General features: G+C 38.9%; 2 protein-coding genes across 3 annotated transcripts; one reads left to right on the forward strand and one right to left on the reverse strand.

Moving 5' to 3' along the window:
- Window positions 1-3,440: 3,440 nt before the first annotated feature.
- RDM4 (RNA-directed DNA methylation 4) lies at window positions 3,441-22,581 on the forward strand. 2 transcript variants are annotated; one of them, XM_089164951.1, is made up of 10 exons: window positions 3,441-3,761; window positions 3,866-3,949; window positions 5,482-5,570; window positions 5,813-5,887; window positions 12,392-12,436; window positions 16,805-16,962; window positions 17,040-17,158; window positions 21,567-21,648; window positions 21,728-21,798; window positions 21,882-22,581. In XM_089164951.1, the coding sequence occupies exons 1-10, from the start codon at window positions 3,647-3,649 to the stop codon at window positions 22,160-22,162; spliced, it is 1,119 nt and encodes a 372-aa protein (XP_089021077.1). In that variant the 5' UTR covers window positions 3,441-3,646; the 3' UTR covers window positions 22,163-22,581. The 2 variants fall into 2 exon arrangements, with proteins under 2 accessions (XP_089021077.1, XP_089021078.1); XM_089164952.1 differs by having other exon boundaries at window positions 5,816-5,887.
- On the reverse strand, window positions 22,506-25,208 carry LOC149008114 (D-mannose binding lectin protein with Apple-like carbohydrate-binding domain-containing protein). The gene is made up of 2 exons (XM_089164950.1): window positions 24,557-25,208; window positions 22,506-23,635 (listed from the first exon to the last, which is right to left on the reverse strand). The coding sequence occupies exons 1-2, from the start codon at window positions 24,950-24,952 to the stop codon at window positions 22,631-22,633; spliced, it is 1,401 nt and encodes a 466-aa protein (XP_089021076.1). The 5' UTR covers window positions 24,953-25,208; the 3' UTR covers window positions 22,506-22,630.
- Window positions 25,209-25,297: the final 89 nt, after the last annotated feature.

Consider the following 25,297-nt stretch of genomic DNA (forward strand, 5'->3'; position numbering starts at 1 on the left):
AAGCCAATATCTCCACCGAGAAATTTGAGGTTTGTGATAAACGTTGGATTTCGAATCGTGCCACGTGCCACTCGTGCCAAGGTTTGAATAATCCCACCATACCATACATGTCAAGCGTCTCTCTTGTGAATTAATTCACGAAAATATAGTGTCCATATGAGACAAAAAGTCTGATGAGTAAAATATTCGATACCAATGCTTTAAACCTTTCTCGTGCTAGGTAATATTATTATAGAAAGTTAGAAACACAATGTGTGGCTCAAGATTGTCAGTCATATAATAGTTAATATGGCGGGGAAATGTTAATGATCAAGAATAAAGCTGGAAATTTAACTTGGCCGTTTACAACAAATCTGATTCAACAAGTTATATTAGGCGGACAAACAGGTTAAACTAGGCCAATCGACCACGTCGTTAGGTTGGTGAAGAAACAAATCCACACCATTATGGAGTTGGGCTCCCCGCTATTTGCAATTTTCACTCTTTTATTTAAAGAAGTCTCTCAATGAGTTATAAAAATTCAATTATGTGTAATATTTTAATTCAAGAGTACTCGTCAACTAACTCTATTAAAATTTACACCCAAAAAAACCTTTATTATAATTGCACCTGAAAGAAAAAGAAAAAGAAAAAAAAACTATTTTTTTCCTTCCAAATTTCTCAATTTATCAATGCCACTCGACCTTTGTCCCTTTTCTGAAATAGTCCTTTTGGTGTTATGCCAGCAAGTGAACATACCGAGTTTCGGGAATGGCCAAACTCAATAATGGAAGGTTATAGTACGCGATGCCTTCCATTTGTATGAAAAGCAAACATACCACGCATGACATGACATAGAGCCATTGCCACTTTTTTTTTTTGTTAATCAAAGAGAGCCACTTGATGGAGAGGATCAAACACCTTTGCTAATTAGGGTTACCATCTAGACATCCTAACCTCGTTGATTCACATCCCCTAACTGAAGATATGTGTTTTTCTTATATTTTTTCACTACGCATTAGGAGTGGGGTTCACTTTGGACCACTAATTGCAACATGAGAGTCGCAACAATAATTTTTTTAAATATTATACAACTAAATAATATGAGAGTGATATCTCCATCAAGAAATTTAAGGTTGGTGATAAACCTTTGAATCTCTCTAACCAAAAAAAAAAATCCTTGTGCTACTTGTATTGTTACAGGGAGTACCTAAAATCTCAGTTCTGTTTTTGAGTATAAAGTTCAGTGGGTCTTGTAAATCAAGGTTGGAAATACAGTGTGTGGTTCATGAGTTTCCTCCCATAATAATAATAGAGTGGTGAGATGTATATGGTCAGGAATAAAACCAACAAATTTATTCTAAAATAATGGCAAGGGAGTGCCCAAACCACCTCATCTTTTTGTTTTTTTGGGGGTAACCATCAATCTCATATAAGGGACATGAGAAATCTATCATCCTGATTAGAGCCGAGTTGAACCCTTCTTTGATTCCTTGTGATCAATGGTGTTCTAAACATTATGGTTTAAACCCTTTGACTTGAGTAGACCATGTGAACCAGTACATTTGGCTCAATCCCAGCTCACAGAGTCCGTAAGGCACTTCTTGACAGGGCACTTCTCAATAGAATACTTGCTAAGAAGAGAGCTTCATGGTGACAGCCAGCTGTCATGATGGACTTCTTAGATGGTATTTCATTAAGCGCCTGACAAGTTATATCTCGGCTAAAGAAAGGATTTCTGTTCACCAGATTTTGACTTAATCATTAGAGGTGGCTTCCCATCCTTAGAGACGACCCATGCTCACTTTATTTGTTTCTCATGAACGAGGTTTGGTCCTACAATGCAACAGTTGGCCCACAGATTTTGGAGCGACAAATGGTTTGTCCTTTTAGATCATACCTTTGATCCAACTTTTTTACTATTCACACCATTCTTCATCTCCAACAGCTCCACACTTAAACCATATTTCCTGAACACCATATGCTATGTAAATGTTAGATGGAGATGGAGGTGGCTAACAGCAATCCACATTAGTATCTTCACAACTACAATTTACTACTCCATTAATCACAGCTGATGAATTGCCATAACTCTTACTCAATCTTTCTCTCTCATCCACGCTTCCATTCTTGAAATTGAAGGGAACCCAGAAGTTGAAAACCGGTTATAGAAATTAGCAGATAAGTGATGCAGTTATGCCTACTTCACAGGATGTGTTTGGTGAACAACATTTGGCTTCAGGCAATATGTGGAAGAAATGTAGAGAATGAGTAAGCTTCTGCATTTCTTCCACAGATTGATTGAAGCCAAATATTAGTAACCAAATTCATTCAGCTTGAAGTAGGCATAACTGATCGCTTCTTTGACATTGTAGAACCCATTTCAAGCTTTTCAACAGAATTGAGAAATGGACAACGATCGTGTTTCTTTTTTTTTCGAAATTTTGTGCAGTGACCACAGGAAGGAGAACCGGAAAAGAGCAAGATATGTTATGTTTTTTACCTGAATTCTTGTATCCAATTTGGAAGATAACTCGCACTGATATATTTTGGTGGACAATCTCAATGACCCATGTGCGAAGATATGTGTGTAATAAAACGAGTGATAAACAATTGAACATCCTATAACAAAAGAAAATTTCATGCAAAGCAAAATTGCTATTGGTCAATTTTCATTAAAAAATAAAAATCATCACATATTGTTAAAAACCTACCCACCATATATAATCAAGAACCTAAATTGAATCCTTTTTATATTCCATTTTGTGCTATGATTGAATGTCTTGAAATTGAGCCCTAGCTTTAGTGTCCTTGTTCCGTCTTTGTTATGTGAAAATGTATATTTTTTTCCTTATTGTGAAATCCATATTTTTTGGGGTTAGTATTTAGTTTGATATGCAAAATAAATACCTCTTGATTGGATAAGTATTTACTCAATTTAAATAAATTTAATACATTCAAGTTGGACATTCATACTTAATCCTTCTGATTGTCCCTTGCAAGTAATAGAATGATTATTTGATCATTGAGTTCAAGCTTAATTTTTCTAATTATCTATACCTACCTAGTACTATTTAATGTAAAACTACAAAATGGGTTATAACGGGTTGTGATTCGGTTTCAGGCAAGTGCAGGCTCTACGACCCTTAGTCTGAATACAACCTATTAAGGTTTGGTTTCGGGCCAGTTTGGACTATAACGGGCTGGTGCGGTTCAGTTTTAATGGTTTAGACTACAAATTGATACTTCTAAGTTTGGGTGGGATCCCTTATGAAGCGTGAGGATCGAGTGAATCCCGGTTCGATTTACAACTATCCGGCTCAACAAATTAGACCAGATAGACAAACTGATTGATGCGCATATCGGTTTGGATGGCATCAAATCGGATCGGCAATCTTGTACTTGCTCTTTGTATAAATACATGCAGATTGCAGGGTAACTATTTTCCCCTCCTGGAGCGCTCAAATTCTCCCGCTCGGGCAATCCTTCTGGTTCAAACCTTGATAATTCACTCCTTAATCCCTTCTTTGGCACTTGATATTCGGTCATCCTGTTGGAGATTTCTTTAATATCCCTTCGTTTGGTTCTCTCAAAATATTCCATAAAATCCTTTCGAAATCAAAGTTTTAATTGATTTACCCATCTGCAGAGGCATAAGGCATTCACCATGTCCAACACTGGGGAAAGCTCTTCTCCTCCTTTATCATTGAAGCCGATGAACGGAAAGCCAGTGGTTGTTCGGCTGAAAAGGAAAGCTTCGCAGTCGAGCATTGACGGGCTCTGTGAGTTCGACTTCTTTCCCAGCCAGCGGGAGTGGTGTTCCTGTTTGATGGTATTGAGGATTTCGACTAATTTTGGGTAATCTTTTCCTCCATTTCCGTTATAGGGCTAGAGATAACTGAGAGGCCAGCCAAACGACCTGCATTGGATTTTGGGAAGCTATCCATCTCTGCTGATTCAACTGGGAAAGGTGAGAGGATGTGCTAAGCTTATTTCTCCAACCAACACCATCCTTCCCCCTCTCTCCCACCAAAAGATCTAGTTGAATTATGGTAGAATTGGTGAACTATTTTTATTTATTCATATTTTTTCGTTGATAAAGTAATAGTTTTTTTTTTTCAAATTGTCATATGTAGTATGTTGGTGATTTATTAGGGTTTGGGTTCTCTGAGCCTATTTGGTTTGGTTATTCTCTGGACAGTAGAAGGCGCTTACTACATGATATGCAATGTTGTTAAAAGTAGTTGACGTTTTAATCTGTTTCGTACTATACTAGGCAAGTTCAAAACTAGTCAGATGATACAGTCAGTTTAACTTTTTTTTTTGGTGGGGGTGGGGTTTGGGGGGGGGGGGGGGATGAATAATAAATATATATAGCCACATGGACAGAAAAATGAAGGGTCGAGGGATGGGATGAAACGTGGGATCAAGAGGGCCTGGTGGGAGACAAACGAGAAGAATTTACACCACAGGTGACCCCAATGTGTTTGTTCCTAGGGAGCCAATGGAAGTTTGTGGGGGAGAAGGTGCACTCTAGAATTAGTGTCCTTATATGTGGCCTGCCAAATCTACTTAGTGGATCGAGATTTGGAAGTCCATCTACAAAGATTTTGCTCCAACCAAATGTGGGAAACAAGAGCACCAAAAACTAGCTTACCAATGGCATCATAGGTCGAGGAACCCCAAGTTTGAGATCATCTAGTGGCACTTGCAGGCAATGTGTTGGGGTTTCTGATAGCAAGGCCAAGGGACCAAATAGAGAGGGTGAAGCGATAGGAGAAGAAGAGACAGTGGTTCTCCTCTTGACTCGAGTGGCAAAGGATAGAGGAGGGGTGGGAACAGATTGTGGTAATGGTTTTGGAAAGCTTTGGTGGGAAGGTTAGAGGACAAAGCTCTTCAGGAAGTCGTCTGCAGGCAATATTACCTTTAAATCAGACAAGGTCGGCCCTGGAGATAGAGGGGAAGAGGTGGCAGAAATGATTCCAAGATGAGGAGGTAGAGAAGGAGCCAGATTGGGAGGGAATCTGGATCAACTTATCAGAATTGGGGGAGGGAGGGTTGATAGGAGAAGGAGGCCAAATTGGTTCTAGCTTAGGTGGGAAGGGTGTAGGGCAAAGCCAGGAACTGGAGGAAGTGAAGGAGAGAGGGGTATCTTTTGGGATTCCATAGGAGTAGACTCCATGAGCTTTGACATAGTGGAACAAAATGCTAAGGGGGTCCCAGGGGAAGGTTAAGGAGCTTCCGCTAAACCCAGGATGGGTTAGAAGGATAACAAGTTTAACTTTGTTTACCCATAATTTGTTTTGTACTTGGAAAAAAAAAGCCCAACTTTCCTGGCTCAACTCTCAGTATACATAGAGATATACTTCTCTTTTCTAATCTATTTAAATTTTCATCTTTTACTCTACAGGTGAACTATATTTCAATCTAGCAATATATTTGTTTATTTGTCTTATAATTTTATTTCCATTTCTCTGATGTGCTATTGTAATATTTGTCTAGATGAATTGAAGACCAAAAAGATTTTTGTACAGCACGTGGAAACAGTTAGCAGTTATGAGGCTGCGGTAGATGTACTGCAGTCGGTTGTGGTCAGTGTAATGGTCTCTTGATGATTATTTATTTTATGCTTCCCTTGCTTATTGATCTGGTTGTGAGTTGTTACTGCCAATTACTAATTTGGTTCATGACCAAAGAGTTTTTTGAAATCAGCTTTGTGCTCATTATCGAGTTGCCGATTTCTTGAAATTATTATTACTTCTTTTTTTTTTTTTGTGAAATCAGCTTTGTTGAACTTAGTTACAGGCTACCTAACAAGTGACTATTTTAAAAGCAGCCTGAATCTTCGAACGCATCCGGATCCAGAACAAAGATCGAGGAGCGAAGACGCATCTTTCCACAAGAAAATGTAAGTTATTTTCTCCCTTCAAGCATATCCTCAGCGGCTGAATCTAGAGACTTTGGCATGGTCATCGAAACATCTCCCCCCTCCCCCCCCCCCCCCCACCCACCCAGGAAAAAAAAATGATGAGGTATGCAGAAAATATATTTCAGAAGATAGAGTTAATGAATTGTAGCCTCTGGATATTTTAATTCAGTAGTCTGCTTATGATGTTCTCTTATTCAAGTAAATGATAAAAAAGTTAAATTAGTTTTCAAATAAACAACTATGAGCTACAATATGCCTTGCTATTCCTATTAAAATATCACACATTCAAGCATAGAGAATAATGTTTATGTTGGCTCAATGCTTGATATAGCCTTAGCAGGTAATCCTGTTGAAGCTGTAAGATCAAGTATCATACCCCCCCCCCCCCCCCCCCCCAAAAAAAAAAAAAAAAAAAAAAAAAAAGAAGAAAAAAGAAAAAGAAAGATAAGGACTGGCATTCTACCTGGGTTATTATCATCCCCTCCCCCTTTGCCGGGTACAATTTGTGAAAATTGTTAGGTGGTAAATTGGACGAGGTCAAATCCAACAGAATAGAACCATAATGCAATATGGGCTTTTATAGCCTCCATGCTGTGGATTTTGATGCTGGTACTCACCTAATGGTCTAGTGTAGCTCAACCAAAATAAGTCTATGTGCATGCATACTTTGAAGATGTTAATGTACTACGAGCAATGTTTAGAATTTCGTCTTGCCTCAATGTCTCGACAACGTTGAGACAGCCAAGATATCGAGATTTCACTGAAATTTTGGCAAAACATAGTACGCTACTATCAGTGGAGTTTAGGTGGTTTTGGGGTCTGATTTTTGGTATTTAGCCTAATTTGAGGCCAATAAACACAATGGCAATGTTGTTGTTTTTCTTTTTACTAAAACCTTACACAAATGGTGGTCTTGATTTGCACATGCCTGACTATATGAGGACAAAACTAGATCATGTATTTTCACAAACGTAATCATGTATACAGGTGAACATTGAAACTTCCATTAAAATGCAAGAGAAATATTAAAAATAGTCAAATCTCAATTTACAAAATTACAAATAACAGCCCCTTGAAATTTCATTGAAATTTCCGAAATATCACCCAAGTACTGAAATTTCATTGAAATTTGGTCATCTGACTCAATTTCATCTTGGTCCCTGTTTCTTCTCGGACAGGTTCAAGACAACCGAAACTTCGTGATATCTTGTCGAAATTTTGCTAAGTTTTGTATATTACCATGAGGAGTGATATATTATTCTCAAGTAAATTTCTCTTTTAAAGGGTGGATCAGATATCAATGATGATTGTGGGAAAAAAGAAGAGAAAATTCTCATTTTGATGGAACTAGGAGAAACTTTTGTCCCATTTGATAACCCACTGGAAAACACATTCTGGTGTTTCTTTCTTTAAGTAATATTTTAAAAATCAGTGGAAAATCGTTCAATAAAACCATTTTGTTTTGCATGCTTTTTGCAACATAAGTTGAAATTTATGAAAATTTCTGGTTTGAGAAAGCGTCGAAACAATGTTAGAAGAGGTACTTATGGAATATGGCACTCTAAACATAGCAGCCTGTTAAAATCCTCTCAATATCTGATAGAGTTCTTCGATCCATGGCAAGAGGAGGACAAGAATTGCAGTTGGAGTCAACTTTGGATTAGAGTTGTAGGAGCAGTATGAGATCAAATACCTATGAATATTGTTGCTCCTTCTAGAAGCAAGTTTTATCAAACGCCTAAAATAGTGCTTCTATTTCCATAAACACTCCTTAAAGCTATAAATAGGATAGCACCTTGGTAGATGAGTGCCATCTTCATGGTAAATAAAGGGTGATCTACTCGCTTTCCTTTTGGATAGCTTCCCACGACCCCGTTTGGGTCTTTTTAGACAAAACTTGGAATGAAGGTAAAAAGATTTTGATTTATAATAGCATTGAGGCTTTTCTTGAGACAGACACTGCTAGTGGTGGGCCAGAACCTTCATTTAGTGGAGTCAGTCGAAGTTTGGGATGAGTTGAGTAAGGTAAAGGAGTGATCTTTAACACACTGCAACCCCCCTCCCCCCAAAGTGGATCTAGGTTTTAGTAGATCTCGTATGAGTATGTAAATAAAGGAGCTGTTTGATAACTCCCCTAGTGTTTCTTCTTTGAGAACACCAAAAATAATTCATCATACAATAAAATATGTTGAAGTTGCAGCGTAGATGATGTAAATTCCATTTTAGGGTTAGGGTTTTTTGAAAAGATTTCCTAAAATTTAGGGTTTGCCCAGGATAATCTTTTTTTTGAACTAGCAAATAATACAATCAATGAGAAATAAATGGGGATTTGGGGAGGGTTGTTGAGAATGATTAAGCATAAATGTTAGCATAATCTAAGGCTTCTTAGGTGTTATATACCCAAATATCTAAGGGTTGACTGGTGTTATATACCCAAATATCTAAGGGTTGACTTAGTGATTAATGGTATCTGGAATTGGGTCTTGGATGGCAAAGGAAGGGATTAGGATGTTTGTGGATCTCTCAAAAATTTATGGGAGGGCCTTGGTAAGGGCTAGGGTTTTAACAAAATTATTTGGGAACTGGTGGGGTGATCTGAAATTGTCTAAAATTAATTAGAAAGGGAAGGGCAGTCTCCAGTTGGGATAAATCCTTTGGATGAAACAACTGATAAAAAGAATTCTAGGGTTTTGGAAGTGGGTCTTGATTAGGATTTGAAGATCTTGGGCAGTCATTTGATTCTTTCTTCTCTTTCTTTTTCTCTTCTTTTCTTTTCTGTTTTTCTGATGTGCCACAAGTTAGAAAAGGGAGTGAGGGAGAACCTAGAGAGAAAGAGAGGGGAAAGGGGGTGTTGCAAGGTAAAAGGGAGGTGGGGGAGGGGTTCTAGGGTGCTGTCAGGGATGGGGAGGGGAATTAGGGGCCACAATTGAAGGGGGTGGGGTTTCCTAGGTAGCACAAGAGAGAGAAAGCGAAGGGGAGGGCTGTGATGTGGATTGGAAGTGGGGGAGGGGGCTGGGGTTGCTGGCACTTGGTATGCTGCTGGAGATGAAGGTTGCTGATTTGCTGAAGAATGGTTACTGCAATTGAATCAAGACACTAAGAATTTGCCTTGGCCCTCCCAAGAGAATCACGAGCAATCTTCAATCTTTATCAATCCAGACTAATTCTCATAATGATAGAATGGCTTATTTATAGCTTTACATCAAGAAAGAAAGAATCTATCTCTAATTGGGAGACTCAACTTAGACTCAACTAGGACTTTTGGAAATTGACTCTTCTAGGGTTTCCTTCATAAGTTAGGATACCCTTTACACTTAAATAACAATCACATAAAATAAAGAATTCTTCTTGAAATAAAAGATCTAATTATCTATAAAGAGTCTTACTTAAAAAAGAAGACTCCTTAAGACACAAGATGATGTGAACACAAGGACCCCTAGGTTGAAACCTCAAGTGGGGCCCCCAGGATGGCTCCAATGAGCCACCCTAAGCTGGCTGAACCCCTTTTGAAGGGTATTTTGGGCATTTCACCCCTGTTTGACAGCTGAAATTATACCAACTCTAGTCTATGAGCTTGATTCTATTTTTAGTTTCCAATTTTAGTTAAGTTTGGTTTGTGAAAAGTTATAGTTTGATTTAATGTTGTAATTTTGAGTTATCTTAATTAGCATGTGCTTTAAAGATAGCTTAAAAAGTGTTAGTAAGACTCTAATCCTAGGGTTGAGATCTTGTAGTAATTTGATTTCTTTTTGAGGATGGTAATCTAGAGTTGGGATCCTTATCTATTAGGGATTCCCAACCCCAATCATAGTCTTTTGTTTTAAGGCTATAAAGAGTGTATTCATGCAATGTAATTTTCAGATTGGATTGAATGAGAATAGAGTGTTTATTGCCAAGGTGTGGCAGGGTTCCTTTGAGGGGGACCCTGCAATTGTCTAAGATTTACATTCTTCAAGCTTTAGCATTAAGTTCTGCAACTCCAGCTAGTAATTTCAAGTCAATAGCCTTCTACCAGCAGTCATTATTCAATCCCAGCAGCCACATGTAAGTTCAGAGCATCCCCCACCCATCCCTTCTCCTGCGCAACCCTACAAACCTTCCCACTATAGGTGTCCCTTCCCCTCTCCTCTTGCACAACTTAGAAACTTACCCCAATCCCATCGCAAAGACTCCCTTTCCCTTCCGCTTCCTCTTCAACTTCAGCCTGGTTTTACCCTCACCTAGCAACCGTAGCCCTCCCCTTCTCCTTCCAGTGATATCAGGCCTCTCCCCTGGTTAGACCCACTTTCTGTTCCCCTTTGCCCCATTTCACCTCCATTAGGATTGCAAAAAGCCCTAGGAGCCAACCCTGCTGTTACTCCCCCCAATTCAGCCCTGTTTCCCTAACTTTAAAAAACCTGCACTTCATCTTCTACCTTGAGAAGTTGCAGAATTTTTCGATTGCTAAATTCTAGTTCTGTTAAGTTTTGTTCACTCAATTTACATTCTGAGGTGACAGAATATTGTAGGGATCAGTTCTGCAAGTACAAACCAGCAAGGATTAGCCTTTGTTTTCTCCCTGGCCGAACCTTCTAAAACCCTAAAATTGAATCCTGCAAATACTCAGAACCCTGTTCACAATGTGGCTGAAATTTAAAGTGTGAAAACACCCTATGAAACTAAGAATTTCATTCTTCTTTGCTGAAATTTCTTGGGCAACCATAAATCTAGGGAGATTACAGCATTATCCTTAGCTGTAGATCCTAGTTTACTTCACAAGAACTCAACTACTAACTCAAATTAAGACTTCAAAACATAATGGACTTAGAAAATAAAAACTAAAATTCTGAAATTAAATTCAGCAGCTAATTAGGGCTAGAAATTCAACCAAATTTCCCCTTTTTAGGGTTCAGCCAGCCCTAGTTTTGGTCAGTGGGGTGGTCCCTTGTTCACATCACGAATCTGTAGGGCCATGGTAAGAGGACACTTGAGTGTGTGCTATAATGCTATTTTCCCCATGGCGGTATGATCCCATCTAAGAAGGGTCCAAGTTTTTTACAAATTGATCAAAGTAGACCACTTTCCAGATGAGTTATGTTTGTCTCTCTATAATTAAAAGCTAAACTTCTAAGGGCATAGTTTGATGCACAGTTTTTTTTTAAGTCATTTTATTTGGGAAACCATTACTGACCTATTCATTGGTTCTTGTTTAGTGAGGGGGCAATTTTATTAGCTGCAGGAGACTCTCTTCCCATTTTTCTGAGTTTCTTCTCTTAATAATTTTACCTTGTAGAGAAAGAAACTATAATCCAGTAAGGTGCTATTGTGATTTTTCCTAGTTAGGTAACATCATGGACTTCGGAAATTTCAATATCTATGGTACACTTTTCGACTTTCAAGACTATTTAAGAAGATCCTTAAATTTCTTTGAAATTTTAGGCCATGAGAAGTCAATTTCTGCATGGTTGTAAAGTTGAGATTTGAAAAGGTTTGGATTGGATCTAGGTTTCAAGTTGGAGGCTATTGCTGTGTTGGTAAAGGTGTTGGGTTGGCACTCTCCATTTTTGGCCAACTTCTCTGACTAGTCGTGAGAGTTTGTTCCTGCTGTTCTTATTATTGTGTACTATATTTTTATAGACATTCTCAGTTGATGTTTTGTGATGCTACTGTGTTTGAAAATATTAGTGTGTACAGAACTTCGTTGTGGCTTTATAGCATGGATTTGGTTGATGGTCTACTAAATTGACTGTATTTTTTATGCCTAGCATTGGTCAATCTCTCTGATTTATTTATTTTTTTGGGATAAATATATCTGTCTTGTTGTTTTGATTTTTCTTAGTTGATAATCTTGTTTGAGGCTTAGTTTCCATGCTGAGTAAATGCCATTGGTCTTCCTCTCTGTGTTTTCCTTTTTAAGTAAGAGAAAGACATTAAATCCATTCCAATGCCGTTGAGATGACAACCCTTGTGCTATTCTTGCTTGGTGCAAGAGGTTATGAATTATCAAGTAGTGACATGCCAGTCCTCAGAGCCTTTAAAAGTAAAACTCTACCTGTTAGTGTTGATGAAACATGAGTCGTTGTTCATGAGTTCTGTTTTGTTCCATCATTTTATAAGAGCAAAATGTGTGCGAGAAAGTAAAATATCATCCTGTTAAAAATTGAAAAAGTGGACTGGTCAATTCGGCAACACATTTAGTGCTTTAAAGGTGTATGTCCAAACAAGGTGATGAACTGAACCTTTGCTTACTGGAAACATTTTGTGGAATCACAACTTGTTTCTTATCAATGATTTAGAAATTCCTTCTTCATTTGGAGCTGTTCATTGCTTGATCTTAAGGTTACTGCCGTGGAGTTTTCAAACTAAAACCTACATTGTTCAACCTCTAATTTTCGTTTACCTATTTCATCTAAGTGACACGGGATATCTATTTTTCTTTAAAGTGGGGATTTAAATTTTGCCGATGTTTCAACTAATACCTTTTCTTTTCCATCCTGACCCCAGCGACATCGAGATCAATTGTTATCAAGGGCCAGGCACGATCATGAGGTATATTGACGGGTAAATTTGGTGCCTGCTTATGTTAGCTGTTTTAAGTACTTCTCTCTTTCTTGATGACATCTTTAATGTTGGAGAAGGCTCCCTTTGTGCTAGTCCTGTTACTTTCATAGCACATCTTACGTATTTTTTATTTGTTTAGTAACAAACATTATGTTCTATGGTAGAATACATATATTAATATTTACCATTATTTGAAGGTCCCCCCCCCCCTGGTGAGACATCCTTCCAAGCTATTTGAAAAGCTTTGAACATACCAGACAGTATATAGTTCTCCTGGTTGACATAGAATTAATCATCAGTTCCTACTTTTGCTGAATCAGCCTACACTAAGGGCGGGTTTGTTTGGCGGGCCAAAAGGGGTGGCAAAGGAAAATAGTTAGGGCTCATGTGTCATGGGGTTAGAAGATAGAAAAATAAAGGAAAGTGGGAAAACTGAAGTTGTGGGGGCCACATTGAATAAAATAACTAAATCCAGTTTTTTCATTGTCCTCTTCAACAAAGAACACCTGATTTTGCCACTTGGAATCATCTTCTCATCCTAGCAGTGGAAACAATACTCGGCGAGGAATTTCAGTTGCACAGTAAACACAAACAGTTTTTGCCCTTTCTTTCTCACTTGGGGTCATTCCCTCCCAGTATAGGATCACCATGTTATAGGGAGAATCTCTACTGACTGACTTTGCAGACTGATGGATCTGGGGATGATGTGAACAAGGTTGACCCCCTGCCGAATCCTAGAGTGGGCCCCAAGGTCCTTCCAAACTAGCTGGCCGAACCTACTAGGAGGGGTATTTTGGTCACTTTAGCCCTAATTTAGTGGCTGGTTTTTATTTTCGTAATTTTATCTTTTATTTTCTGAAGAGTTTTAGTCAGTTGGGAAGTCCGGTCAATTAAGAGTCCTTGAGTCTTTAGACCAGCAATTAAAGAGTTTTTAATTTGATAGAATTTATCATGGGCTAATTAGAGTTTTAAGTTACTTAGAATTCTATTTCAGCATGTGTGAATTAGGGTCCATTAGATCTTGTAATTTTTATTTTAATGATTGTGATTAATGTGGTGGGATCCTAATCTATAAAGGAATCCCACTTAGAGTTAAGGTCTTTTAGTAGGTTATAAATAGCGTATTCTTTTTTTGTATTGATTAAATCTGATTATGTGAATAAGAATATTGAGTTTGAGGACTGAGCCACGGCAGATTTCCAGTAAAGTTCTTCTTCAAGGTGCAACCTACTCAGTCTAGCACCATTACTCAGAAATTCGAGCAAGCTTCCAAGGTTTCCATGTAAATACAGCCCCTCCCCATCCTTACGCAACCCTAGCTTCCCCCTTCCCTGGCTGCTGCGACTTGGCAGCAACCTTCCAAACCCATTTGACATCCCAGCCCCTCCCCCTCACCCCTACACTGCCCCTCCCCTGCCCTGTGCAAAGCAGAGCCTCCCATCCCGAACCCTCGCAGACCTTACTGCCACCTTCCCCAGCTATTTCAGACCCCTAATCACCCTCCCCATCTTCCTTCGATTCCGTTAGGCCCTTCCCCACCATCCCAAGCCCCTGCGGTGCACCCCAGAACCCTCTCTCTTGGGTTCTCTGTTCTACTGGCAAAACTGAAAAGAAGAAAAAATAAGGAAAAAGGAAAAAGAAAGAAAGAAGAAAAAGAAAAGAAAAGAAGAAAGGAAAGGAAACAAAAAGAGAAAGAAGAGGAAGATCTAAAGAGATAGAAAGTTTTCTGTTTTCCCCTTTCCAAGATCTCCATGAAGCAACCCATGGTAATCCAAATTGTCTCATTCTTCTTTCCCGTCAACCCTAGGGTGATTCTAGATATCCCAAAACCATCCCATAGGGATTTGATAAAATCCTAATTTTCCCTTGCCCCTAAATCATCCCAACCCATCTGATGTGAGATAATAGAGCTTTCCTACATAATTTTAGATTGACCCTTTTCATCCGATAACAGTCTTAGAATCATCCTGGGTTCCTTCATCCAATTAATTTGCTAGAAGATTCTGGGCGAACCCCAAAATTTAGGAAATTCATCTTAGAAATCCTAACCTTAATTAAAAGAATTAAATTCGTGTACCACTTTAGTACACATGTCTTAGGCCCATAGGACTGGCCCATTGTGAAGTAGACCCATGGAACAAAAGGCCCAACCCCTATATGACTCAATCCTAGGCTTATCCCTACAAAAACACACCCAAATACCAGCTGAATTTGCATCCAGTCAAATACAGGCTGAATCCGCATCCAGTCTGTGTCATCATTCGTCACTGATGAGAAAGAGGACCATGTAGAATCCGGCTGGTATAAACCATTGATTTTCACAAGTGCCAATTGTCCTCTCTGTTGTCAAGTACTGTAAAGCACAATGGGACAGGATTGATAGTAATTTTGGAATTTTAAGCACTTAGTAAAGCTATCAATGGAAACGATATTGGTGGCAAAATTGGGCACTTGAAATACAGAGAATAAGGAGAATAAAGGTGAGCATTTGACAGAACCCTCCCTAGAGAGGGGAGATGGAACTGTCAGCACCCCTAACATTAGCCTTTCCAGAACTAGGATACCAAAACAGGAATGAGATGAACCAGTCATATAGTAGGTGGCTCTTGAGTAGATAATCCAAGAATTTACACAAGGTAGGCAAAGCGACCACCAACAGAGATACCTTTGTGAGAACAGCAGTGATGCAGCTTAAGAATAGGCTGCCACCGTGGGCTGTGACAGAGAGATAACTAGAACAGTGGGAAGAAGGGGGGAAATAGAGTCAAGAGGAGGAATTCTTAAAATCTGATCCTCAAACAATGCTGAACTTATCTTACAGTCATTCTAATAATGTCTGGTGTTACAAGCATGTCTTTAAAAGAAATAAAACACAAATCCTAGTTGAAATATGAAACTCAAAAAGAAATTTCAAACCAAAGTCTCACTCACTCCTACATAGGAAAACTAAACTATTAAAAGACAAAAATAAAATGCAACTAATTAAGTCCTACCCTTGTTGGACTAAAACCCATTGGACCAGTTTATTAGTACTTCATCAACTCTACTGTGAAAAGAACTCGACTCCACGAAGCTAGGATGAGGTCCGAGAATGCGATCTGAGCCAACTCGTTGTAGAAGGTATGTACCAGCAGCCTTTTTGATCTTGATAGATAGAAGATCTTTTTTCTGTAAGGAATTTCATCTCAAGTCTACCATGCATGAAGGAATTTCTGTTTTCATAACCTTAATGCTTGGCTTTCTTGTCATACAATGATACAAGCATGGGCATCCTACAAGAATGTAGCGGACTTTCAAAGGAAGAACATCACACAATCTGTTCCTACAATAGAACTCAACTTTTCTCTCAATTAATTTTAAGCATGGCTGAGTGCTACAACCATAGGCGGCGCGCCGGCGCGCACGCGCCCGGCGGGCCGGCGCGCCATTTTAGGCAAAGCGCCGCTTTTCCTTTAAACACGGAGATGCCACGAGGCTTGCTTATGTTCCGGTAGTACTTGTTGAACCTATGCTGAATGCCCTGGCTGTAAATAAAAACAACAAAATTAAGTCTACCGTCTCCCCCCTCCCACCCTCTCTTCCTCTCTTCTCTCCTCCCCCCCCCGCGCGGCGCCCCCCCCTGCGCTTTTGGCCTGGGTGGGGGCGGGGTCTATTTGTTGTTTTTATTGTGTGTGGTGGGCTTCCTTGCCCCCGCCCGGCCCGGGGCGCCCGCCCCGCCCTGCCCCGCCGCCGCCGGCGGCCTATATATTTAAAGGAAATACAACATAAATCTTAGTAGAAATATGAAACTCAAAAACAAAGTTCAGAACCAAAGTCAACTCACCCCTACGTAGGAAAACTAAACTATCAAAAGACTAAAAATAAGATGCAGTTAATCATATGCAACCCTAGTTGGGCAAAAAACACATTGGACCAGTTTATTGATACTACATGAAGTGGGAATCAGAAGAGGCTGGCATAGAAAGAGGCAACAGATCCAAGAGCTGAGTGGTGCAAGGAGATGAGAGAGTTCAGTGGTTGGCATGACATCCGCCATGATTAGAGGTGCTCCAGTGTTTTTCTTTTGGGGATGAATGAGTTGCTTCATTGTTGCATCTTGACTGGTTTCAATTTGATGTGCCTGAACTGGACCTCCTGAGAGTGCGACCTTTTCCAGCTGCAAGTCTACCTTGGATCGTCCAACAAACATCTTTAGTGTGGACTACCCTGCTCATTCTGGTTTTCTTGCCCAATATTGTTGCAGCTAAAATGTTTTGTTCTTAATTTCATATTTTATTTCTTGCTCAAGGATATGAACAATTGCTAGGTAAATTTAATTGAGTACTCTTAGTATTTCATATCCTTTGATCTTGTCAGGTCCTTGCAAAAAATGCTCGCTTTGAACAGATATGGAAGAGCCGAAAAGAAAACAAAGAGTCTGTACTTGATGACTCATTACGAGAAATATGTCATCTCTATGATGTTGTCCGTGTTGAGGCAGAGGATGAACCATCCATTGAGGCAGAAGAACCGGTGTAAGTTGAGTTAGTTCATAATATTTCTGTATACACTGTTCTATTTGTTGCAATGATTTCTTTCTTTTTTGATGCAGGGATACTTGTTCGGAGGATAACACAATTTTGTGTAATTATATGCCTCTAATAAGAGAGTTCCTTCCCGACGCTCTAGCAGAAATTGAATCTGATATTCAAGCTTACATGTCCAAACAAGGTACTTATCCTGTTATCATTTTAGCTTTTGAAGATAGATTTTTAACTTTTTATTATGTTTGTCCCTTTGTCTTAGCATATACTTCCAAGCAATTGGTATTGAACTGACCTACCACCTCCTGCTATTTTCGCCCCAAATTTATCCTTTGTGTGTGTGTTCATCTTAGCATTCCCTTCCAAGTGATTGGTATGGAGCTGCTGCAAAAGGTTTTGGGATTAACAAATGAGGAAATCTTCAGTATTGTTTATTTCAACTGATATATCACATAGATGATTAGCCCTGCTACACACAGAGATCGGAAAAGAAATCAACTAGCTTTCTGGGAGGGGCCCAATTAACAGAAGACTCAGATTCCCAGGAAATCTGATTGGGAACAAATTGTTGATCTGATCAGATTTCGGATAACAGAACCAAGCTTGAGTGTTTGTCAGTGAATTTGTAGCAGCAACCCAGAAGTTTAGAAAGAAACATAAACATAAACAGAGAAAAAAGGGAGATACCGAGGGAAAAAGAAAGTGGAAACAGAGGCAATGAAAAGAAACGAATGTAATAAACCAAAGGAACAATGACTAGATCTAAAATAGGAATGGTTCCAGTATCACTGGGTGCCTGAGCAGTAGAATCACTTCACAGAAACAAAAATCTATTACCTTCCATCTCACATAGCCAGATGGCAGGGTACATTTCTTTTATGTAGAGGATGCAGTTGAAAGAAGAAAATTGCCCATGTGTTACTCTTCATGTGACTGACACTATTCACATGAACAATGACCGCTGTTCTGTTTAGCTCCTGTTATTCGCCTCATATGGACATCTGAAATGGAATGCTAAATGCTCCAATATCATGTCTTTTAGACCAGGGCCCTTGGTGCAACTGTAGCTCCATTATGACCCACCGGTCACAGGTTCAACCATTTGAGTATAGAAACTGCCTCTCACCAAAAAGGAGGGTTAACCCTCTGTACATTACTACATTATGACCCTCCCCCCACCCCCAACAAAAAAAAAAAACCTCTCCCAAACAAAATAAGGAAGAGGAGGCACCATGTAGTGGCAGGAGCCTCATGCACTGGGTGCACCGTACACCTTTTAAAATCATATCTTTAGTTGCTATTTTTTTCTTAGCTTCTGCTTGAGTACTTTGTATTTTCTTGTATGACTAATGAGTCGGTAGCTAGATTATCAGTGTTTCTATTTCCAGCTAGTTTCTATGTTGGAGTTAGTTCATTTTCTCAGTTTATATTCAGCGGAGCAATGTTTATGCAAATGGAAGTTGCTAATTTTGCAACTTTTGAGAGTTGATTATAAGTACAAAGATGGACCCTATTCCTTGCCAATATGAAGAAGAGAAAATATTAATGTTTATCGCTTGGCTGAGAGATTAATTGCTGTATGGGAAAGCTAAGATGGGAGAAGGTATTAATGTTTATCGCTAGGCCTCAACTTTCCTATCGACTTTCTTCTTCCCCTTTTTCTATTCCAATTGATACCTACCCTGAGTAGTGACTTTCTGGGTATTTGAGGCTATTTGGATTGCTGATTTTCACTAACTCCAAAACTGTGGTTACCGTTCTTACTGATCAGAGAAGATAGTCCAGTTGTGTACTTCCCAGGGAATCTTGCTTCAGCATCGATTCCATTGATCTAGAAACCTATCCATCAACTATTGTTTAATATGGAGGCTAGATTACTTGCACAAGGCAATCCCTCCAATACTGATTTTGAGTAGATCAGATGGCTGGAATTGTCTGCTGCATATTACTTCTTAATTCTGGATTTACTTTTTGTTTTCAGGACCTGTTCACATCTCCATACTAGACCATCAGAATTAGTTGAGATTTGGAGGTCTAAACACTCCCCCCCCCCCCCCCCCCACCAAAAAAAAAAAAAAAAAAAAAGCCCAAAATTAGAAAACTAAACAAACACCCAAAAAAGGACCTAATTCAGGGAGTTTGAGGCCCATCTAGTAACTATAGTTCCTGATCTGGATTTCTCAAAGTTCCTGACTTCTACTTTTAGGTTTATGCCCTGCAATAGGCCTGGCTGGGAGGCTAATGTTAATCATGTTATACTCTTTGACCGAGTTTGTCTATGTAATATTTTTTATATGATTAGGGGTTATGAGTCAACAACAAGCCTTGTCCCAAGACTCCCAACTACATGGATTATTGCCTTCCAATATGCTCCATTTGATGTCATACTAGATACAAGGCCTAAGCTATGCATGCCCTTTCTCACCACTTCTCTTAAGATTATCTTTGGGTCTACCTCTTGTTCTTCTAATTCCTTCAATCTGTGATTAAATCACTTCTCCATACAAGGGCATTTACAGGCCCCATTGAATGTGGTCGTGCTAGCAAAAATGACTTTCTCATAGCTTATCATTTATCGGAGCTACTCCCAAACGAGCTCTAATATGACCATTTCTTAGCTTATCTTTCCTAGTTTTACCACTCATCCATCTTAGCATCCTGATTTCTGCTATACTAAGTTTATTTATATTATGCTTCTTAGCAGCCCAATACTTTTGTACCATAAATCATATATGGTTGTACGACAATCCTATAGAATTTTCCATTGAGCTTTAAAGGAATATGTCAATCGCACATGACCTTGGACGTACCTCTCCACTTCAACTATCTTATTTTAATTCTTTGGGAAACATCATTATATAACTTTTTTTTTTATGGTTGAACCAAAGTTCCTACACTAATTGCTTTGTAGAATCTCCTTCTTATCAAGTTTCACCACCTCATCACCCGCACTATCACCACCAAAATTTTACATTTGATATTTTGTCTTTGTTCTACTTAGTTTGAAGTCTTTTGATTCCAAAGTTGCTCTCCATGATTCTAATTTGGTATTAATTCCTACTTGTGTCACATTTTTCAAAACAACATCTTTAGCTAAAGCATACACCAAGGAACCTCATCTTGAATGTCTTTTGGTTACTATATGCATTTTAAGTGTAAATAAATATAGGCAAATATCATTATAAATGCAAATAATTATGTAGCCCACCTGTAATTTGGAATTCACCACCTTTTCCCCCCACCGTTCTTACACTTATCACTGATCCTTTGTATATTTCTTTAACTATGTTTACATATTTACTTGCAACATTTAATCTCTAGTACTTGCCAAATTAATGCTTTAGGGACTCTATGATGAGCTTTTTTATATAGAAGATCTTCATAACGGCCGTATTGACCTAGAAAAGCTCATCATAGGCCTAAAGCAATTTGGCAGTATTAGGTTGTGCGATATATATATAATATATATATATATATATATATATATATTTGAAAATTGGAAAAAAGAGTCCAATATGGATGCAAATTATTCCCCAAACCCAGCTTGAGATTTGGCACTAATCTCGAGGTTCACTTCTTTTCCCAATGTGCTCTTCTTTTTTTCTTTCACAAAAAGTGGAGCTGCTTACATTAAACCCTCAATCTCATCACCTATCTCCAAAGGATAAAGTAGATTCATTTAAGATAGTGTATAATCCAAATTTGGAACCATAGAGGAAAGAAAAGGGAAGTCAGAAACAGTCAACTGAATTCTTTGGTTTGAAGTAGTGAGAAACATAGCAGTGACCATCATGTTTGATGCAAGAGGGAGCTGATGAATCTGACATGTGAAATCGAGGATGGTTTCACGAGGGCAAAGATTGACACTTCCTAGGATTCTATTGTGGGAAGCATTGCTTGAGCCTTCTTCCTTCTCCCTTGATCGGATCTGGAAGTTGAAAAATGTAAACCCTAATTAGTATTTGAGGTTGAAGTATTGGTTGGATGACAGCAGCTTCCAGTGCTGGTTCCTCCGCATGGCAGGTTGGATTTGCAGTGTTCCAAATGGTGTTTCAGAAAGTTTTATCTCAAGATCCTTCACGAGGGTTAGTTAGGGTTGGGGAAACCTTAAACTGCTCATGTTATGTTTAATCCAGAGAGCAATTTGGACTACTGGTTTTTTATTTTTATTTTTTTGGCTGATTCTGTGGAGCTGCTTTCTTCCCTGCTCCTTTGTCCTCTCTTCTTGTTCACAGTGATGGAAAGTTGTCATGATTCAAGAGTGCAGATCATCTGTTAGACTTGGTCTAATTCCCCATCACTCAAGGTCCAATAGTTGATTTTTTCCCTCAAGTTACCCATTATTTCCTCCTGTATGCTCATTATAACGAACATTCGATGGATGGATGGATTCCAATTGTTGCACTTACAATTACACTGGTTTTTTCCCCTCATCATGTCTTTATGGTTCAGCTTGATTTGAAAATGTTGCTCTTAAGACGTCAATGTGGCAGATTTATCTCTTTCCCTCTGGTTTCTTCAATTGTTATATCCATTGACTTCTTGATGCTTCGATTGGATGGTGTTTCATGGCATCCTTTTTATTTGCCTTGCAGCATCAACAGATACATATGTATATGACTTGTATACTGTGAGTGATAACCCAGGTGCAACTGATGTCTCACATGAATATCCTTTGTAAGCACCTCCAAATTGTTTCATTTTCTTTTTGCCTGTCATGACATCTTCTCAAACTGAATCCTTGCTGTTGGTTCAGGGTTCAAGTTGATGATCGTGATTTCTACGATGGCCGAAGTGATTCTGAATATGAAAGTGATGATTCAAATGGTAAACTATGTTTGTTTGATTTCTTATTCTGAATAAAGCCAGGACACTCCGTTGATTTTTTTTAATTCTGCCTTCAAATTCAGCCGAAGATAACCCATTAAACGATTATCCTGATGAAGAGACATCTGAAGAGGATGAATTACATTCCAATGGTGAAACAGAAGAAGTTAAAAGCAGTGACTCAGGAAGTCAATCTGATAATCAGTCAGAAGATGCAGGTGGTTTATACAAGGATGAAGTTCTTATTGATGCTGAACTTGGTGTTATCGGTAATGAAGATGATGATGCTGCTGCTGCTGCTGCTGCTGATGATGATGATGATGATGATAGTTATTATGTAGAGTGGAGGGATGGGTACCGTTGAGGCTTATATCTAGGGGGATTCATACATTCTTGTGGTCAAGAACATATCTTCATTTCATGGGTGAACATTTTTCAGCTTTTGGGTATTACCTCCTGATGTAGGGATGTATCTAGGTTTACTTGTCTCTAGAAAACAGTCAAATGTAGCACCAGTGATACATTTTGGTAAAGAAGTACAGATCCCCGCTAAAAAATCTTAGGTTTTTTGGTCCATTTTATTTCCTGTTCATTTGGTAGTCAGAAATTTTGATGTCGTCTGTCTGGGTATAAAACGCTTCTGATAATCATACTGTAAATGATAGCTGAAAATGTTGGCATTTAGTCATTTAAACAGTAGTTGAGAAATGATGTAATTCATCTACTGCAATCGGTGGATTTAAATCATTTAATCCAATGAATCACTTTGTTTCTGTTGTTAGTATTGGCATATAGCAATGTCTGAAGATGCTGTATTTGCAAAATCTTGACTTCAAGTTTCGTCACCTCCTGATGAAGCCTTTCTTCTCTTTCTTATTACAAAACAATAAAAAGCAAACCCTCCCAAAACAAGAACCAATCCATCCAGAATCCCTCCCATGATCAAGAGCAAGTTTTTCAGTCTAGAACTCTTCTGATGACCTTTACCAATTCCCTTGGGAACTTTAACCACATAATAACCCACCCCAGCTCTCATATCAACCTGTTTCATTCCACTGACCAGGCCATAAAGAAAGCATCCACCAGCAGAATACAATGCAGCAACACATGAACAATTCGCCAAGCAAGAGCTCGAACACGACTCTTTGCTGGTGTTCTTGATCTGATTGTTACTCCTCAGATTACTACTGATACCTGGCAACTCTATCATCTCCACAGGGCCAGTGCTTGCATTGCAGAAATCATTTGGAAACTCCTCACTACAATTATCTCCCATACTAGGGCTGAGGCCTCCTCTTGATCCTGAAATTTCGAGACAAGTACAGCTGTTTGATGGGGTATTACAAATGCTATATGGCTTACATGCTTGAGGAAGATCACATGTTCTATTCAGTGCTTGAAATGAGGCTATAAATTTTCTCTCATCAGCTGAATAATAATAGAATCCCAAGTTCCCTGTTTTGGTATTCAGTGCTAAGAATCTCACTGGTTCATGTTTTGTCGGTGAAATTTCGGCAATTCTTCGATGTTTAACATTGAAGAACTTCAATCCTGTTGATCCTAACTCCACAAAAGATATGTTTCGACTTCTCAATGGACTGAACTTCCAGTAAGTATACTTCCAAGTGCCAGAATTCAAATATAAAGCTATCTTCTTGTTTTGGATTTCCAAAGAGTAAAACTCTGATGAGTTGGTTGAGAAAGAAGTAAGGCGAGCAGAAGCTCTGAGTACTTGGCTCCAGAGCATCACATCTGTTGGGAAGTCAAAACTTTGCCATTTTATGTTGTTCATTGCATCAGTTAGAACAAGATTGCCTGTGATTAGCAACTGCAACCTCTGCTTCAAAACAAGAGAAAGAAAAAAGATTCAAAATGATTAACAAGTACCAGGTAATCATTTCAGTAATTACTATTGGATCTATCCACAATGGTCAAGTCACATTGCCATTGATCAAGAATTGAAACTGGGACTAAGCAGAAAGTCAGAAAGTGAGTTAAAATCAAGATACTCAGATGGTGAAGTTGTCTGATCTTGACCATCTAGCACTTTCATTCTAATTCATAAGATCTTCCAACAACTACCAATAATCAATCTCTTGCCTTGTCAAAGGGTGCAAAAATGAGTCATAAAGCACATTTTATTTCTTTAAAGTGGATTGAAATTTCTAGAGTAATACATCATAAGCTAGACAATGCCCATATCAGCATATAAGTTTTTAAATAAATTCTTCTGTATTTCTTTCTCGAGTTTGCATCACCTCCCGGTTGGGGGAGCACATACTGCTTCTCTGACGCTTCTCTACCACATAATAGCAGCAGAACCTATGTGAAATCCACTGAGAGTCCCACATCTAAATTATTTTAGTAGTCAGATAGGGCCTCACACTTATTGTGTGGAGAAGAAACGTCAAGAGAATAGTATGTTCTCCCCCGACAGAGAGAGGATCCAAACTCTCTTTTTTCTACAGCAGCTTTTTTGCAAGATAAACTGCTCCTGATTCACTTCTTAGTTTACAGATAAAATCTCATTTAAGAAAATGAATTTTTATGATAATGAGATGGGTTGTAGACTGTTGGATTAGAACCAACCCATCTAATACCCACTAAAATTCCAATCCAACAGTCTCTAAAAGGAGCAGGAGACTTAAACATAAGAAGGCAATTCTTAGGGTTGATTGAATGAGTTAACTAAGTTTAAACAAACAAATTAAAATAAAAAAACAGAGTCAACTCAGTGGAATCCATATTAGCATTTTACCTCCACACCTTCTCCTGGCGTATTGGTTCTCCACCCAACTCGTCTCCTGGCACCCATCAGCAGCAACTCTCCGTCTCCGGTCAGCTCCAAAACACACCTCTGCGAAGGATAAAACGGTGAAAAGTGGCCGGAACTCCATACCTTAGTGTCACCAAGATATACTTGCAGAGAACACGAATATCTCTTGAGATTAATCATGGCTTCCACACTCAGTGCAGCCCTGAGATCAGGTTCACTGTTGCCAATCTCCATAATAAAGGCTTTGCCTTGGAAACCCTCGTTGAATTCATTTGGAATTGGGACTGTGACTCTGTAATCTATTGGAATATCAGATTTAGAAGAACAACCAAAGAAGAAGCAGACGAGGAGGGTCAGTGTAAGTTGGTAGAACTCCATTTTTGGATTTTTCGAGTTCGAGGTGTTCGATGAAAAGCCTGAGAAGAGGTGGTCATTGACTCATTGGTACAATGTGAAGGTGACAGTGAGCGCTAAAGGAGGCCATAACTCATGAGTACTTGGAGTGGTCTCCATCGTCCCCACACACCACACACCCACCATGGAAGGCCACAATATGTTGTGACCTGTGGAAGGATGAAACTCCCATCCATCTACTTGAAATACTGTCCAGTGGTTGTAAGGTGTTAGTAGACAAAGACTCTTTTATGAAAATAATTTTTTTTTGGGGTAAACCAGCTTATTGAGGTTGCAAAACTAAGGCTTAAACATAGAAACTAATACAAG

The sequence above is a fragment of the Hakea prostrata genome, chromosome 8 (genome assembly GCF_041222555.1).
Source record: "Hakea prostrata isolate BN-2017 chromosome 8, UWA_Hpros_2, whole genome shotgun sequence".
In the NCBI taxonomy this organism is placed as follows: domain Eukaryota; kingdom Viridiplantae; phylum Streptophyta; class Magnoliopsida; order Proteales; family Proteaceae; genus Hakea; species Hakea prostrata.

Bases quoted from the DNA above. Each gene is read 5' to 3' on its own strand.
- RDM4 (XM_089164951.1), top strand. From the start codon at position 3,647: ATGTCCAACACTGGGGAAAGCTCTTCTCCTCCTTTATCATTGAAGCCG. The intron at 5,571-5,812 runs GTCAGTGTAATG...CTATTTTAAAAG, and splicing joins ATGTACTGCAGTCGGTTGTG to CAGCCTGAATCTTCGAACGC. The intron at 12,437-16,804 runs GTATATTGACGG...TGATCTTGTCAG, and splicing joins GGGCCAGGCACGATCATGAG to GTCCTTGCAAAAAATGCTCG.
- LOC149008114 (XM_089164950.1), bottom strand. From the start codon at position 24,952: ATGGAGTTCTACCAACTTACACTGACCCTCCTCGTCTGCTTCTTCTTT. The intron at 23,636-24,556 runs GTAAAATGCTAA...GTTTTGAAGCAG, and splicing joins CGCCAGGAGAAGGTGTGGAG to AGGTTGCAGTTGCTAATCAC.